Source organism: Myotis nattereri, assembly GCF_964212035.1.
Source record: "Myotis nattereri genome assembly, chromosome: 5".
NCBI classification, from domain to species: domain Eukaryota; kingdom Metazoa; phylum Chordata; class Mammalia; order Chiroptera; family Vespertilionidae; genus Myotis; species Myotis nattereri.
In genome coordinates, this window is record NC_138080.1 from 60,826,196 (window position 1) to 60,843,137 (window position 16,942).

Below are 16,942 nucleotides of genomic sequence, written 5' to 3' on the forward strand. Positions count from 1 at the left end.
CCCCCTTCCCCTGCTCCCCTCCGGCGCCCGGGAAGCGAAATGCTACCGCCGCGCTTGGGCTGAAAGGGGAAGGGGCCGGCGCCTCCCACCCGCTCGGAATCCGGTCCCCGCGGCGGCTGCGCGTCCCGGCCGCGGCCCCCCGGGCTTGGGAGTGAGCAGGAGCCCGAGCCGGAGGAGGAGGCAGCCGGCCCAGGGTTGGCCGGGGCGGGGGAGGAGGGACGGGGCCGGAGGAGGGCGCGGGGGGCGGGGAGGGGGCCGCGGCGGATGAAGATGGCAATGTCTCTCGTCCAAGCCTGCCGCAGTCTGGCTCTCTCAACATGGCTGCTTTCCTTTTGTTTCGTGCATCTGCTCTGCCTGGACTTCACCGTGGCCGAGAAGGAGGAATGGTACACCGCCTTCGTGAACATCACCTACGCCGAGCCCCCGCAGGACCCCGGGGCGGCGGGCGGCGGCGCCGAGCTGCACACCGAGAAGACCGAGTGCGGGCGCTACGGGGAGCACTCGCCCAAGCAGGACGCCCGCGGGGAGGTGGTCATGGCCAGCTCGGCCCACGACCGCCTGGCCTGCGACCCCAACACCAAGTTCGCCGTCCCGGCCCACGGCAAGAACTGGATAGCCCTCATCCCCAAGGGCAATTGCACGGACAGGGATAAGATCCGGAACGCGTTCCTGCAGAACGCCTCCGCCGTGGTCATCTTCAACGTGGGCTCCCACACCAACGAGACCATCACCATGTCCCACGCAGGTGAGCGTCCCGGGGGCGCGGGGGAGGGGAGCCCCAGGGATGGAGGCGGTGGGCCTGCGCCTGCCTCCTGGCGCCGATCTGGGGAGTCTGCGCTTTGGCCAAGACGCGTCTCCGTTCCCTGGACCTACTAAGTTTCGCTGGGCGTCACTTTGTGGGGGTTACAAAGAACAAGGGTTCCCTGAATTGGGGGACCGAGGGAGGGTATTCAGTTTAGATAGGCTATAGCCGCTGGGACTAGGGTCGCTGAGGTGGCCTAACTTCTCGGAGGAGGACCTGAAAGGTGCGGTTCAGGGGCAGAACCCAGGTATTGTGCCTGGCGAGGGACGCCCCGCACCTGTGTGGACCGGGTAGATCTGATAACTGAGCTCTGCCCTCGCTGGGTGCATCAGGTATACGCCTCCCGTGCGTGTATCAGGAGGTGGGTAGGGTTACTGGCTCGAGCAGCTCGCCTCCTCTGAGAACTAGCTTCTCAAGTCAGGTTTCAGTGCTTCCGGGGAGACTGGGCACCACCCCCCTCCCGCTGGCTTGCCGCACATCATACACAATGTTAACAGCCGTGCGCTCTGCCAGGCTGCCATCCGGAGAAGCTGACAGGCGGGCACGATGGTAAATAATAGCAATCCTCACCAAGCCAAGAAAGACATGGTGGCCATAAAGTTACGTCTACTTTTTTCAGGATTGCCTTGTCCTTTGCTTGATTGGGAGGTTAAATATGTTTGTGCCAATAAGAGGATTTCAGGACCGAAAGGCTAAGCTTTTCTTAGTGATCGCAGGGGGCCAGGGCTAGAAAGGGGTTACTGCCCTAAAACTGGCGCTTTACCCTGACTGACACAGCAGTGCTTCCCTGGTAGAAGAACAAGAAGTCCTCTCCGGGCTTGTCAGCATCAGCAGCTCCGTTTAGCAGATTCCCGGAGTCCAGGGCGCTACTTGTTCCTATGTGCCCACAAGCGCACCCTCCTTCCACGGAGGAGTTCCTGGGCGGAGGCTGTGACAGCCATAGGGAGAAGGGAATAGAAATGACAGATGCATTTTCTGACTGGAGTCACTTAAGCAAAAAAAAAAAAAACCCCAAAAACAAAAAAACAACTACTATTGTTTTCCTTAAAAGCCAGATATGAATAAGCAGTTATACTATTGAAATGGAACACCAAGCTTTGGCTACATTGGGGTGAGGGGGGGGGGTGCATTCTTTGGGGACAAGTTTTCATTCCAAGAGCTCATGTCACGTATTAGTGAAATATTCAATTGGTTTTTTTTTATTACCAGAGAGTCATCATCACTAGCCGTTTTTAGAAGAGGAAATGGTCAACCCTCACTCAAGCAGGTGTGGACAGCAATGCTCCTAACACCTGGGCCAGGAAAATGCAGTGCGGTAGTTACTGAAGGGGCGGAGAGGCAGTAAACTTAGAGAAGTGACATACATGATGTGCTTTCTCGAGCTCACAGTATTATAGGGGAAAAGACTGCATTCTGACCTTGAGTCATAGGAACATTACTTAAAGTATGATATTCAAGGAGTTGGAGGACTTTGGGAGAGCACTCTAAGTCATGTAAAGTATCTTTAAGTAAACATATTTAATATCTTAACTTCAACTGGCAGGGTAGTGGAAAGGAGATTATTTATTTATTTATTTATTTATTTTGTCCTTTAAATGCCAAGATTCTTGGCTGACTTTGCAGGATTCTTTCAATGTTTCTTTGTGCATATGCATGAAATCTTAAACTTGGCTTCTTGGAACACAGACTAAGAGGCATTATTTGTTCCTGTCTAAAAAGTTCTGCCAGAACTGCCAACACATTGGATCAACTAATAGCTCGCCTGTTTTTAAAGAAAGCAGTAAGCTGATTTTCTACACAAACGATGCTTGATTAAGACCTCGTGGGAGTAAAGGACTTAGTAATAGTTTGAAAGTTAAAGACTAAACAATGCGAAGGAAATTATCTTCTTTCTAATTATTCTGTTTTTGAAAAAATGTGTTAATGCTGCGTCTGCTAATAGCCATGAAACTTCCCTAGTGCCGTTTGATGTATTGCCACACCAGGAGACTCCGTATTCACTTTACTCAGAAATTGCATTGATTTCTGCTAAAGTCTCATTATAAGTAGATACATGACCCAGCAGTTTGGCAAACCCTTCACTTCACTCTTAAATTCTTCTGCCTGAATCTCAAACAGAGCCAGCACTGGTCTGCTGTCAGTGTCTCCCTCTTAGCTCCCCAAGGCTTCCATTTTTCTAGTTAAATTTGAGTCTGATTTTTAAATTCATTTTGGGTGCTAATCAGATCTTCTTTTGTGAACATGGGATTCAGTATTAAAAAGTTCAAAAATGCAGAGAAGCCTTACATTTGTGAACTTTTTAAGTTAGTCACAAAAGAGTTAACATCAGCCTTCGCATTTTCCAAAAAAAAATATCTCACCTCCTCTAGATCCTTTATTTTTGGAACTGATGGCTTTCAGGTGAGGAAAAGGTCTGAATTTAGAGTTATGCAACCCATCATGTAACACTTATGCATTATAGTGATATGACTCCCACACACCCACTATCTCGGAATTCCATGAAAAGGAAATCATTTCCCCTTCACATTTCCATATAGCAGTTCTTTTACAATGTATTCCCTTTCCTGCTTAAATGATTTGGGGTTTCTGTCACTTCTACAATTATGGTTTCTCATTCACAAAGACACAGATTCTCCTGGGATAGACTAATAGTTTTATTTTGTAACCAGTTTTTAAATCTTATTTAAAGTATGACAGCTTTATTGCCATACAATTCACATGCCATACAAGTCACTCATTTAAAGTAAACAATTTAATGGCCTTTACCATACTGACAGAGTTGTACAACCCTCACCACTAATTCCAAAAATAAACCCTATGTCCATTAGCAGTTACTTGTCATTACTAACCAATCTCCAAGTTCTAGTTAATCAGTAATCCACGTTATGCCTCTATATATAATTTGCCTATTCTGAACATTTCATATCAATGAAGTCATGTAATATATTTTTTTGTATAACTGTCTTCTTTCACTTAGCATAATATTTTCAAGGTCTAGCAATACTGTAGAATGTATCAGTATTATATTCCTCTTTGCAAAATGACATTTTTTTGTATGTACACACCACCTTTTGTTTATTCATCAATTAATAGACGTTTAGTTTCTTTCCACTTTTTGGTTATTAAGAATAATGTTCCTATGAACATCCATATACAAATTGTGTGTGGACATTTCTCTTGGGTACATACCGAGGAGTGAAATTTCTGAGTCACATGGCAACTGTATGGTTTAACTTCTTGAGGAACTGCCGGATCATTTTCCAAAGTAACTGCACCATTTCACACCCCCACCTGCAATGTATGAGGATTCCAGTTTCTCCACATCCTCATCAGCATGTGTTGTTATCTGTATTTTTTATTTTGATCATCCTGTGGTTGTGAAGTGGTGTCTCCATTGTGGTTTCAATTTGCAATTCCCTGATGACTGTAGTTACTTTCAACATAATCTTAATTCTTTCTCTGCTTTTTATTTTGCTCCGTTCCCCTTGTTAGTCATTTATTTGTTCTTTCAACCCATACACTTGTTGTCCTAGGGAAGAGAGAGAGAATGACATTGGTAGAGAAAAGAGATCCATCTCTTTCAATTAAAAAAAAAAAGCCCATGGACCAGGGATTTTATAGGTCCCCTATAAAAGGATGAGAGAAACGTGTCTTCATTGCTTTATGGAGCTTCTGGCACGGTTTGCCTTGTGAAAGTGACAGGGGCGTGGAGCAAAAGGCTATACATATAAGAATGCAGTCTCCACCTAGTGAGAGCCCCGGGAGCGAACTTGCAGGTGCAGGCAAAAGCCATGAGACCCAAGTTAAGAAGTGTAGCCTCGAGAGCCGACCACTTGAGTTTGTGGCTTGGCTCTGCTACTTCCTCTCACTGTGCATCTTTGAGAAAGTTACTCAACCTCCTGGGGCTTCCGTTTCCTCAACTGGTAAGTGGGAGATAATACTATCTACCTCGGTTGGTTGTTTTGTGAAATAAATGAGTTAGCGCAATGCTTACATCTGTAGCTGGGACGTAGCCGTCATAAATATTATCCCTCATAAGCACCGTACACAGTGTCACCGGGAGCCACAAACTGGAGCATCCAACCCCAGGGCTCAGGGGGCCCTGGCAGCCTCAGGAAAGCTCTTTATTGACCCTTTCATGCATTAGAGGCCAGAGCAGTTACGCCAGTCTTTGTGGTTCATGTGATTTGAGACAAATGTTCCAGCCCTTTCGGATGGTTGGTGAGCTTTTTAGGATTCTCCTGTTGCATTTGCGCTTTCTCTTGGTGTAAACTGAAATCTCATCATTGGCAGGACCTACATGATAAACATAGTGGATCTGCAGGTGTGCGGATGCAGTGTCTGACTGAGTTGTGATATGGAAGAAATGGTGTGTTTCCACCTCCCCCCCTTTTAGAGTGTGTTTGCCACCTTTTTGTCTATTGTTCATACATAGTTAAAGGGAAAGGAGGAAACTAAACATCTGGCCTTCTAGGAAGACCTGTTGAGAGACTGGGTCCCTAATAGTAACTTAGGGATGGAGGGAGGAGATGGCTGCAGTAACTGTCTAGGCCAGTGGTCGGCAAACTGCGGCTCGCGAGCCACATGCGGCTCTTTGGCCCCTTGAGTGTGGCTCTTCCACAGAATATCACATGCGGGCATGCATGTACAGTGCGATTGAAACTTCGTGGCCCATGCGCAGAAGTTGGTATTTTGTGGAAGAGCCATACTCAAGGGGCCAAAGAGCTGCATGTGGCTCGCGAGCCACAGTTTGCCAACCACTGAAGTGGTTCTCAACCTTCCTAATGCCACGACCCTTTAATACAGTTTGTCATGTTGTGGTGACCCCCAACCATAAAATTATTTTCGTTGCTACTTCATAACTGTAATTTTGCTGCTGTTATGAATCATAATGTAAATATCTGATATGCATGATGTATTTTCTTTGTTACAAATTGAACATAATTAAAGCATAGTGATTAATCACAAAAAACAATATGTAATTATGTATGTATTTTCCGATGGTCTTAGGCGACCCCTATAAAAAGGTCATTTGACCCCCAAAGGGGTCGCGACCCACAGGTTGAGAACCGCTGGTCTAGAAAATAAGCCCAGCCCTTGGCAAGGAAGCTCCCAGGATGAAGTGTATCCCATGTATTCTAGGACTTTCTCCAAGGTTCGGGGAGAAAATGTGGGATATTTACTGAGGCTCTTTCCTGCGTAGGTGGGTGCTAAGAGTTTAATTCCCTGGTTCATGCTACATTTATGGCCATTACTTTAAATGCTAAAGTCCGCCTTTGCCTTAACTTCTACAAAGGAACTAGCTGCTATAATTAATTTTTCCCCCCCAGGACTCATTTTTCTAGAATATTTTCAGGGTTTTTATAAATGTGTGTGTTTTTTTATATTTTCCTTTAAGTAATATGTTTGCATTAACTCTGTTTTCAGCCCTCTCTTTGGGTAGGAATACAATTGCTCATGTAGTACTTACTTTGCGTCGGGCATGTATTATGCACTTGATGAGTGTTCGTTCATTCAATCCTCACAACTCTGCTGAGATAGGCACTGTCATTATCCCTGTTTCACAGACAAGGAAACTGAGGCCTCGCCAGGGGAGGTAGTAGGTGGCAGAGCTGGATGTGCAAACCCCAGCAGTCTGGGCTTGTAACTACTGCCCCATACGTCCTCTCAACTTGAACGGATGCTCTAAAAATTAGACGAGGCCAGTGGTGACTTAAGCATGGATGTGGGGGATGATCTGAAGCCGATTCCTTTTTCAGAATTCTTGCACGAGTCTACAGGCCAAGTGCACCACCTTGCAGACTGCAGTTCTATGCTGGGAGAAGCGGGACCTTCCCTCTGATGAACCATTTGGCTCTGGATCAGCCACTTTTTCTCTCCCGGGTCTCATTTTTCTCACTTCAAAAGTGAGAGGTTTGGTTAGTTGTTTTCTAAGCGCTGTTTGAACTCCTTGTATATTCCAAAATTAGGATATTTTTTACTGAAATTCAGATTTCTGGTGTCGCATCAGAAAATCCGATGGCAGGGACTTATATGCCTACGTGGCCGTAGGCAGCCGGAGCAGAGCTCTGGCCGGCCCTGTAGATGGTCAGCGTGCCCATTAGTTGGCCCAGGTCCCCATCACTTCCTATGGTCTGGCTCTTGGCCTGCGCTGCTCATTGATCCCCTTGCCTCAACCCCAAGGCCATTTGCGGCCTCAGCTATATGGAGTCGAACAAGGGTTAGTGAGGAAAGTTTGCAGAAAGCAGACTTGGCCTGGTGAAGGGAGAAGTTCATAAGGCTCGAAAACTGTTTAGAAATTGAAGAGGTTTCCCTGGGAGGGGAAGCTTTCTCTTGCATTCAAGTGGAAATCAGACGTGAATGGTGCATGCTTGCTTGATGCAGGATTCGTGCAACAGGTTCTGATGGGTGATTCTGAAGGGCCTTTCCAAACCTGAAGAGCCTCCGGGTCCACTTCATTTTTCCCTTAAGATGCATACAGAAAGCTACCATTTCTGTTTGGTCTTAATCCCCCAGGCCACCACACTCTCTCCCGCTCCCCTTTGTTTTTGTGTGTTTGTTTGGCGCTAAGCGGTACCTCTTCACCTGTCTGCCTGCTGGCAGCCAGACAGCCAACAGCCAGGAACTCCAGACGCTGTTATTGAAAGCCATACTTCAGTGTCAGTGTGCAATAACATTATTGGCAGTGCAACTGAATATGGCCTGGGCATTCCAAGGACCTGTGTGCCTTGTTTGCTCCTTGCAGGTCATAGAAACACGTGTCTGGGGGATTTGAAAGACATCCTGTCTCCTACCTTCCAATCTTTAGTACGGATTCCATCCTCATCTCTCTTGATGCCTCTATTCTTAAGACTCCCCTGAGGCCTCAAAAAAGAAGGAATTTCAGGACCATGAAAACTGGAAAGGTACCTGGGACTTTGTAACTCATCTTTTTAGTTTTTCAGAAGGAATGAGTATGCCTCTGGTGCCAGATTACTTTGTTTAGAAACCAGTCTCAACTTTGTAAAAGAAGGAGCCTAACCATTATTGCTTCACTTCTGGACATGAAACTCAGTATATAAAGAATTTGCTATTTTGCTAGTCCCTGAAAGTCTTCAGTGTATCCCCACAAAGAGATACTTGATCTTGCATGTACTCTAAGGAGGATCTTAGCTGAATACTGACTGAAGTGGTGCTGAAATTCTGTGTATATGATCATGTAAATTCAGAGAGGCTAAATTTGAATTAAAATGAACCTCAAATCCTATTCAGGTTATCACAGCTCTTAACGTTTTTATTGGTAATATAAAACCCAGAGAAATTCTGGTAGTTCTAGTAGATGAACACGTTGTCTGTAAGTATAATTTTTTTATTTTAAAATTTCAGGGATTAATCACTTGGCAGTTTAACATATGGTAGACTAAGTGTGCTTCATAGATTGAAGTCAAAATATTAATGATGAGGATTAGATCTAAGTCTTTTTTCTATATAAGAGATGAAAATTAAATATTTTTACTGCTTCAAAAGCATTAGTTATAAAATTATTCCTATAAGGTTTATTTTTAAATATCTTGTATATTCTATAATATTGTGAGAGTTAGAAAATCTTTTTTAGTAGAAAGAAGCATCGTTTATCAAAAAATTGAAGCTTATGTTTTGGATTGTCTGAACATTTCATAATAGAGATTTAAAAAAAAGAATTAGTTGTATTTTTGGATGCAATATATGGCTTATCCATGTCCTTTCCAGGCAAAGATATACAATGAGTACATAAATTAGGTAAAATCCAGGAAATGTTTTGTTTCTTAACCAGTCAGCCTGATATCTCTCCATCGTAGATGGTGTTCTACACATACAGTCCCACTCAAGCACTATTGAAAAGTCAGAGAATTGAGGTTTTTCAGAGGTGTTGACAGTATGCATACGCAGTACTCTTTTCCCCCTTAAAATATGTCTTTTCTGTGGTCGTCATTGTCTACAGAAGATATTGTCTGGCCATTCTATAGCCACAAACTGACTACACCCTCATCAGGAATGTAATTCAAATGATCCAAAGAATAGTGGGAGAGAAAAGATGTTTCCCCCTATATTTATCAAGGAGATGCTTGGAATATTCTTCCTCCCAGATACCCACAGGACTGGCTGCCTCTGCTTCTCTCAGGTCCCCTTCTCTATATGACCTCATCACTCAGGCACTCCCTGGCTACTCTATTGACAACAGCAGCGTCCCTCCCCCACATCCCATCCCCAGTGCACCCTACCCCTCTCCCTGCCCTCTCCCTGCTTCATATAACGTGTTTATCCCATCAGAATGTAAGCTCCACAAGCAGCAAAGCTTTTCGACATTATTTTTATTGTTGTTCATGGTAAAGTTCCCAAAGCCTAGACAAGTCCCTGGTGCATGGAATGTGCTCAGTAAATATTTATTGTTACGATCTGTTAAATAATCTGGAGATTGGAACGATGGACTCTGTTAATGTTAGTCTCTAATTTCATGAAAAAAATATTCTATGACATTAACAAAAATTTTTTCTTAGCTTTTGACAGGGAAATTCTAATTTGAGTCTCCCATTAAAATGTTTAGTCCTCTTGTAGAATGTGGCATGAAGTGGGGACCTGGTCCATGTTCATGGTCTAAGAGGAAAAAAGCTGTATTAAGTAACAAGCAGAAGGATCCAGGGTGTCAAAAGTTATAAACAAATACAATTCTGTGCATGTGTTTAGGGTCCTGCTGCTTAGATAGCTGGATAGATAGATCTATATAGAGATGTATCTATATATGTGTGCCTTTTTAAATGAAAGACATATACCTCAGAAAATATAGAAACACTTAAAAAGAGGACGATAATGACCATCAATAACTATCCTATATTATTATTTTTCATTTTGTGGCTACATATTTACTTTTATCAAATTGGGAATGTTACATATATGTTTAATAGCTTTTTAAAATGTAAGGCTATATTTTTGACATTTTCTTGATGCTTCCTTGACATTTCTAGGATGTTTCCACTTTTCCTCTACATAAACACTGCTGCTGCACCTACATCCTTAGGTACCTAAAAATGGGTGCGTCTTAAGTCAAGTTCCAGAATAGTGCCCCAGTTAGTCAAAGGCTCCTCGAGCGTGGCTGCAGAGCAGGTGTTAGCGTAGCCCGTTTAGTTAGGTCTTAACTCTGCTCACTCACTAGTGTGGCTCTCCTTTGGAGGAGAGAGGACAGCCGGCAGTTCGGGGTACTGCCGATGGTGCTGCTGCAGCCTGAGCACAGCTTTGCTACATCCCTTTGCTCCAAGGTAAACTAGTCTGCAGCTGAGGCAGAACTTGGAGAATCAGAAGAAATGAAGCCTCAGTGATTGAAGCATCAGAATTACAACCAGTGAAACCCCCGCCTTTCCCTTGCACCGAGTCGTCTGTGGTTTATGTCTCAGGGATGTTAAATGCAATTGAACAGGGAGCTAGGAAACCTGGGTCTTGGTTGTGGTTCTACCACAAATTGGCCTTACCGTTGGCAAGTCACTTCCCCCACTGATCTTGGTTTAGATCTGTGACGTCCACCCTTGCTTCACATTAGAACCAGGGAGCTTAAAACTTACAGATGCCCAGAGATTCTGATGGAATTGGTCTAGTGTTGGGAGGGGACACTTCAGATGATCCTAATGTTCAGCCAGAGTTGATAGCCACCACGCTGAATGAATCTAAAGTCTTCCTCAGCCTCTTAGATTCCATGATTCTTTAAGTACTTAAAGAAATACTTCAAACTATTCCTTTGATATCAAAATCCTACATGAAAAAATTTTAATATCTTAACTCTAGTGGTTAAAACTATGGTGGTATGTTCAGTTAACTATTACCTCAAGACACGAATTAGTGATTCGCTAATAATAACCAGGTTTTGAGACCAGCAAGAAGGCAAATGGCAAATGCAGCAAGTACAGGGAAGCATACACTTGTGTAAAACGGTCAAAAAGAGTACAACAATATGTCAGAAATGATTAGCATCGATTCCCTTCCTTCTAATATTTATCCCACCCAACAAAGATAGATGTTTGAAGTCATTTGGTTGGTGAGAGTGAGATGCCACCCATTCTGGGATGTGAGCAGAGTGGGCAAGGGGCTGCCCAGAACTGGGGGGTTTTGCTGGGCAGAGAGGACCAGGGAATCTCAAGAAGCAAGTGATTCACCTAAGCCTTTGAGTCTCCACCTGTGAAATGAGCCTCACACGTTATCCATCAGAGCTGTTGTGGACACTTGCACTAAACAATGCAGCAAAGGGGAAACTCTGAGCAGTTAATAAATGATTAGCCATTTAAATTAAGTTCAATGGCATTTTATTGCTATGTTCATTATCCTGATTGTAGGCTCTGGACATAGGAGGTAGAGATACCCTGGTATTTTTACCAGGTAGGAAGTACCCCATTCCACTTACCTGGGTTGTCATCAACCCAGTTTGGGAGGCAGTATAGGATGATGGTGAAAAGGATGATTCTAGTACACAGCTGATCTGGGTCTGCACCTGGAGAGAATCACCTCCCTGGGCTGTCAAAAGAAATATATTTGCTCCCAGCCAGCGTGGCTCAGTGGTTGAGCATCGAGCTATGAATCAGGAGGTCATGGTTTGATTCCAGGTCAGGGCACGTGCCCGGATTTTGGGCTCAATCCCCGTGTGCAGGAGGCAGCCGATCAATCATTCTCTCCCCTCAATGATGTTTGTATCTCTCTCTCTCTCTCTCTCTCTCTCTCTCTCTCTCTCTCTCTCTCTCTCTTTCCCTTCCTCTCTGAAATCAATGAAAATATATTTTAAAAAGGAAATATATTTGCAATTGCACTACATCTTAACACCTATATTGTCACCAGCCGAGTCCCAGCTACCCTGACCTCTGCCTGGACTGCTGGGCTCCTCTAGTGAGTAGGGTGATGAATTTAATACATATGCCTGGAACCAAGAGGTGGTTTTCAGAAAGGATGTCTTAGCTTATGCAAAAAGGGAGAGGCTTTCCCTCAGTCCTCCCCCAGGGGAAGAGAAGGTAAGTGAGGAACAGCTCAGTGGCTCTTTAGAATGGCGAATGAACCCTCACATGGTGGCTGCTGACAGGCTCCCCAGCTGTCATCTACGCATGCCACTTGAAGTTCTTCCGCGGGGATGCTCAGGCCCTGGTCCCAGGGGAACTGGTGTCCAACTGCTGTGCAGCCTGAAGCTCATGAACACCAAGGCACAGTTCGACTTTGTCCATCCCTGAGTTGCTAGACAACAAGGAAGGCCCTGGGAGATGGAGAGGGTTATGTCGCACCATTTGCATTTGAACTCCGGTGACCTGGGAAATTGAACACAAAAAGTTTTCGATGACCCTGGGTTCCTGGTCTGTCCTGACTCCCAGATAACCTCCTTCCTGATGGAACATGAGCGCAGGTTTTGTCCTCCGGTAAGTACGCGGGGATTGCCGAAATATCCGAGTTGCCTTTTAGCCTCTGAACCAGTCGCTTTCCGGTGGGTTTCAAAGCATCCTGCCCTGGTAATAAGCAGCTGAGGAGTCATCAAAGACCCGAGGAGGAACTTGCAGAATGTTCTCACTACTCTGCGGTGCCTTTTAATCCTGGTCCTTGGTCTCAAGTTCTGGCAGTTCTGGTAGCCTTGAACTCCATTGTTTCCCCTTCCCAACCCAGTAAGACTGCAACAGAAAGGCTGTTGCTTTCTCTTTGGTCACTATGGGTTGAGACCTAAATTGGCAAATTACCTGAGGCAAAAAAGAAAAGCAGCAAATGTAGGGCTCACTTAAGTGTATTTTTCTCCTTTCGAGGATGCTGGCCTCTCATGCCCTATTGCATTGATTACTATCATGATCTTTAAATAGCTATTTGTTTGATTTTTTTCTTAACCCACCTTTTATTGTTGTTGTTAATGGGAGGGCTATTTTGTTACACTCTGCTCCAGCATAGGTAGAAGAAGAAATCACCCTGTTTATTTCTGCCCATGCAATTTTGTTCCTAGGTTCACCCTATTATTGATGTTGCACCAATTCATGATCTAAGAACCCCTGTGTCACTGACAATGGACATGGTATTTGTTGAACTAGAAAAAAAAATGAAGAAAACAAAAGCAGGATAATAGCAAGTAGGTTATGTAAGAATGAAGGCAGTTGGAAGAGCTATGGAGAAGTATGAGCTACCCCAATAGTTGTAACCAGATGTCCTCTCCGGGTCTGAAGCAGGCGCAAGCCAAGAGCACCACAGAGATGTGAGCTATTTTGGAGAGCATTTCACACCATTCCTCCCTGAATGATATGCTAGAGAAGGAAGTGCAACAACGTCACTGAGCGAGGAGTGCTTCCAAGATTATCGGAGGGGACGAAGAACTGGAACAAGTTAATACCGGGTGAACCACGCTGGCTGTGACAGAAAATGTGACTGGTGTGCTGGGATGTGTCAGAGGACACCCAGGAGATCTGAATGAAAGAATTAGCTGGCCACTGTCTACCTTGTCTCACCCCAGTGTAATGGCATTTTAATGATTCATCAGAAGAAAAATGTGTGTGACTGTGTGTGTGTGTGAGATTTGAATGGATGTTAAAATGGTTTGATCTTTTCTAGTTTTCTTGGCAATCCCACTCATATGGAAAGGATGGCAATACGCTATACAGATAAAATCCCCCTTTCCTGGAGTCGAAGTGGCACGGGTTATTGTCAGATGATGTAGCAGACCTCATGCTCACCGGCATATGGCCTCATCACCGGAGCATCATTATGTTCAAAAGGAAACTAACATTTCTCCAGAATTCACCAGGGGTCAGGCATTGTGCTAGCCCATCACATCACTATTTGTACAGGCGACATTGTTCAGTAGTTAGAGCCAGGCTAGACCCAGGCCCAGCAGACACAGATCCTAGCTCTGCCTCATTATAATAATTAACCAACCTCCCTGCTTCAGTGTCCTTGTATGTAAAAAGGCAATAATAACAATAATAGGACCTATTTCAGGGGGTTCTTGTGAGAATTAAATGGGTTAATATGCATAAAGCACTTATCTACATAGTAAGCACTAAAAAAGCGTTTGCTAATAAGAAAGCAGAGTAACAGATGGTACTAGGATTCATGTCTATTTCAATAAAAAGCCTATGCTTTTTTCCCCTATAATCTAGTGCTTCTACATGCTAACTAATATCATTACCCTGTAAAGATCACCTTAAATTGATGTCACCTTTGATTTCTAAGAACAGTGAATGCTAAGATAGAGAAAATATCTCTTTTTGTTGCATTTATATTTTTTTCCCATTTGGGCATTGGCTGTAGCATATTTTAACCTTTGATATATTTTAGTCTGAAAGACTAAACATTAAAATATTATATTCTTGGGTCATACTTAATATATTTGTCTCTCTTTGACATAGTACTTTTCTCTACTTGATTTCATTTATTCTGGTGGGGTTTTTTTTAATCCTCACCTGAGGATATTGTTTCCCACTGATTTTTTTTTAGAGAGAGTGGAAGTGGTGGAGTGGGGGGAGAGAGAGAGAAACATCAATGTGAGAGAGATACATTGATTGGTTGCCTCCTGCATGCACCTGGGGCTGGGGATCAACCTGCAACCCAGGTACATGCCCTTGACCAGGAATCGAACCCGAGACCCTTGGGTGCATGGACTGTTGCTCTAACAATGGAATCATAGCAGCCAGGGAGATTTTATTTATTCTTTTTTTTTTAAATTAAATCTTTATTGTTCAGATTATTACATTTGTTCCTCTTTTTTCCCACCATAACTCCCCTCCTCCCAGTTCCCGCCCCACCCTCCGCCCTCACTCCCCACCCACTGTCATCATCCATAGGTGCACGATTTTTGTCCAGCCTCTTCCCGCATCTCCCACTCCCCTTTCCCCCCCAAGAATAGTCAGTCCATTCCCTTTCTATGTCCCTGATTCTATTATAATCACCAGTTCATTCTGTTCATCGGATTATTTATTCACTTGATTCTTAGATTCACTTGTTGATAGATGCATATTTGTTGTTCATAATTTGTATCTTTACCTTTTTCTTCCTCTTACTCTTCTTAAAGGATACCTTTCAGCATTTCATATAATCCTGGTTTGGTGGTGATGAACTCCTTTAGCTTTTCCTTATCTGTGAAGCTCTTTATCTGGCCTTCAATTCTGAATGATAGCTTTGCTGGATAAAGTAATCTTGGTTGTAGGTTCTTGGTATTCATCACTTTGAATATTTCTTGCCACTCCCTTCTGGCCTGCAAAGTTTCTGTTGAGAAATCAGCTGACAGTCGTATGGGTATTCCCTTGTAGGTAACTGAGTTTCTTTCTCTTGCTGTTTTTAAGATTCTCTCTTTATCTTTTGCTCTTGGCATTTTAATTATGATGTGTCTTGGTGTGGTCCTCTTTGGATTCCTTTTGTTTGGGGTTCTCTGCACTTCTTGGACCTGTAAGTCTATTTCTTTCACCAGGTGAGGGAAGTTTTCTGTCATTATTTCTTCAAATAGGTTTTCAATATCTTGGTCTCTCTCATCTTCTGGCACCCCTATAATTCTGATGTTGGTACGCTTGAAGCTGTCCCAGAGGCTCCTTACACTATCTTCGTATTTTCGGATTCTTTTTTCATTTTGCTTTTCCAGTTGGGTGTTTTTTGCTTCTTCGCATTTCGAATCTTTGACTTGATTCTTGCGCTCCTCTGTTCTGCTGTCGGGAGTCTGTATAATATTCGTTATTTCAGTCCATGTATGCTTAATTTCTAGTTGGTTCCCCAATATAACATCGAGGGTCTCATTAGTTTTCTTGTAGATCTCATTAAGTTTATCGACGGCTTCTAGACAGTTCTTGAGAGACCTTAAAAGTGTGGTTCTGAACTCTATATCTTCCATTGACAATTTTGTCCTGTTTCTTTGTCTCCGCATTTTGTTATGCTTCCTTGGTGCACCCCCTAGTGGTCTTTGTTCGTGGTCTTATAGTTAAATCTTGATTGTTGTAGCTAATTCCAGGGAGGGTTTGACCTCCAGGCCAAGTGGCTATGAGAATCAGCTGTGTCAGCAGTGAGAGAACTTCTGTCCTCTAGGGAGGTGCTAATCTGGCGTTTGCCTGAGGCTATCCGGCAAATGCCTCTGTGCAGGGCTTGGGCGGGGCGGGTCCCACAGGATCAACAGGTGGGCCGGAGAGAGCAGTTATGGCGGCTCTCAGTCCTGTCCCCAGGGGCTCTGCCTCTCTGAGTCCCAGCACCCGCTGCAAAGCTCGGAGAGAAAGCTGCACTCGCTCTGACCGAAGCCAGGCAGTCCTGCTTCTCCCGTTTGAGTCTGGGTCCCTAAAGACTCGCCTGTATCTGGAGCTCAGAGTCTGAGATTCCCTCCCGATTGAAAACGCCAACCGCGCCCTCCGCCGCCAGCCCGTTCCGCGCACTCCGAACCTCAGAATTTGACTTCAGCACTGCGCCTCCTCTGAGTGTCCGTATGCGTTTCTCTTTCCTCCTAGTTGTAGGACTTCCACTCAGCCAGCGTTCCAGTGGTTCTGGGTGATGTCCGTTCCGTCTTTTAGTTTCACTTTTGAAGTAGTTGTTCAAAGCAGCAAACTCCGGCGTTAACCTATGCCGCCATCTTGGTTCTCCAAGAATCTTATTTATTCTTATAAAATAGCATTTCCCAGGTGAAAAAGATTCTAGTATCCCAGCCTACAGATGAAGGAGTTGAAGCTTACAGAGGTTAGGTTCTAGCCAAAGTAGGACTCAAATTCATATCTTTTCACTCTTAAGTCCAGTGTTTGTCACTGTGTTCACAAACTTCCTTAGCAGTTGTGAGTTGAGCACTTAACATGCATAGGTGTATTAAACCCCAGCTATACAAAGATGAGATACCACCTTTTTCAATACAGGTTACCATTTAGCAGACAAGAAGGGTACAGTGGATGTGTGATATTATTAGTGTGAACAGAGTGCTATAGGGACATCCAGAAATAGCCTCGAGATTTGAGGGAGGCTATGCAGAGGAGGTAACATTTTAAAATAAGTAGAGTTGTGTGAAAGGCAGAAGATGAGAGCACTTTATGTAGAGGAAACCATTTATTTGATTGATGAAGTAAGGTGAGCGGCCCAAAGTGACAAGCCAAGGGGTCATATGGTGAGGTGAGACTCAGACACAGTTTGAGACGGGAAGGGTGCTGAGGAAGTTGGACATTTCCTATA

The 16,942-nt window shown here is 44.3% G+C and overlaps 1 protein-coding gene across 1 annotated transcript in view; it reads left to right on the top strand.

The window, feature by feature from the left end:
- Positions 1-264: 264 nt before the first annotated feature.
- RNF150 (ring finger protein 150) overlaps positions 265-16,942 on the top strand; it is a gene marked incomplete at both ends in the record, with an annotated part of 158,093 nt that continues 141,415 nt past the window's right edge. The window contains one exon of the mRNA XM_081093136.1: positions 265-745. Coding sequence (XP_080949262.1) covers positions 265-745 — 481 coding nt within the window. The remainder of the gene's footprint in view (positions 746-16,942) is intronic.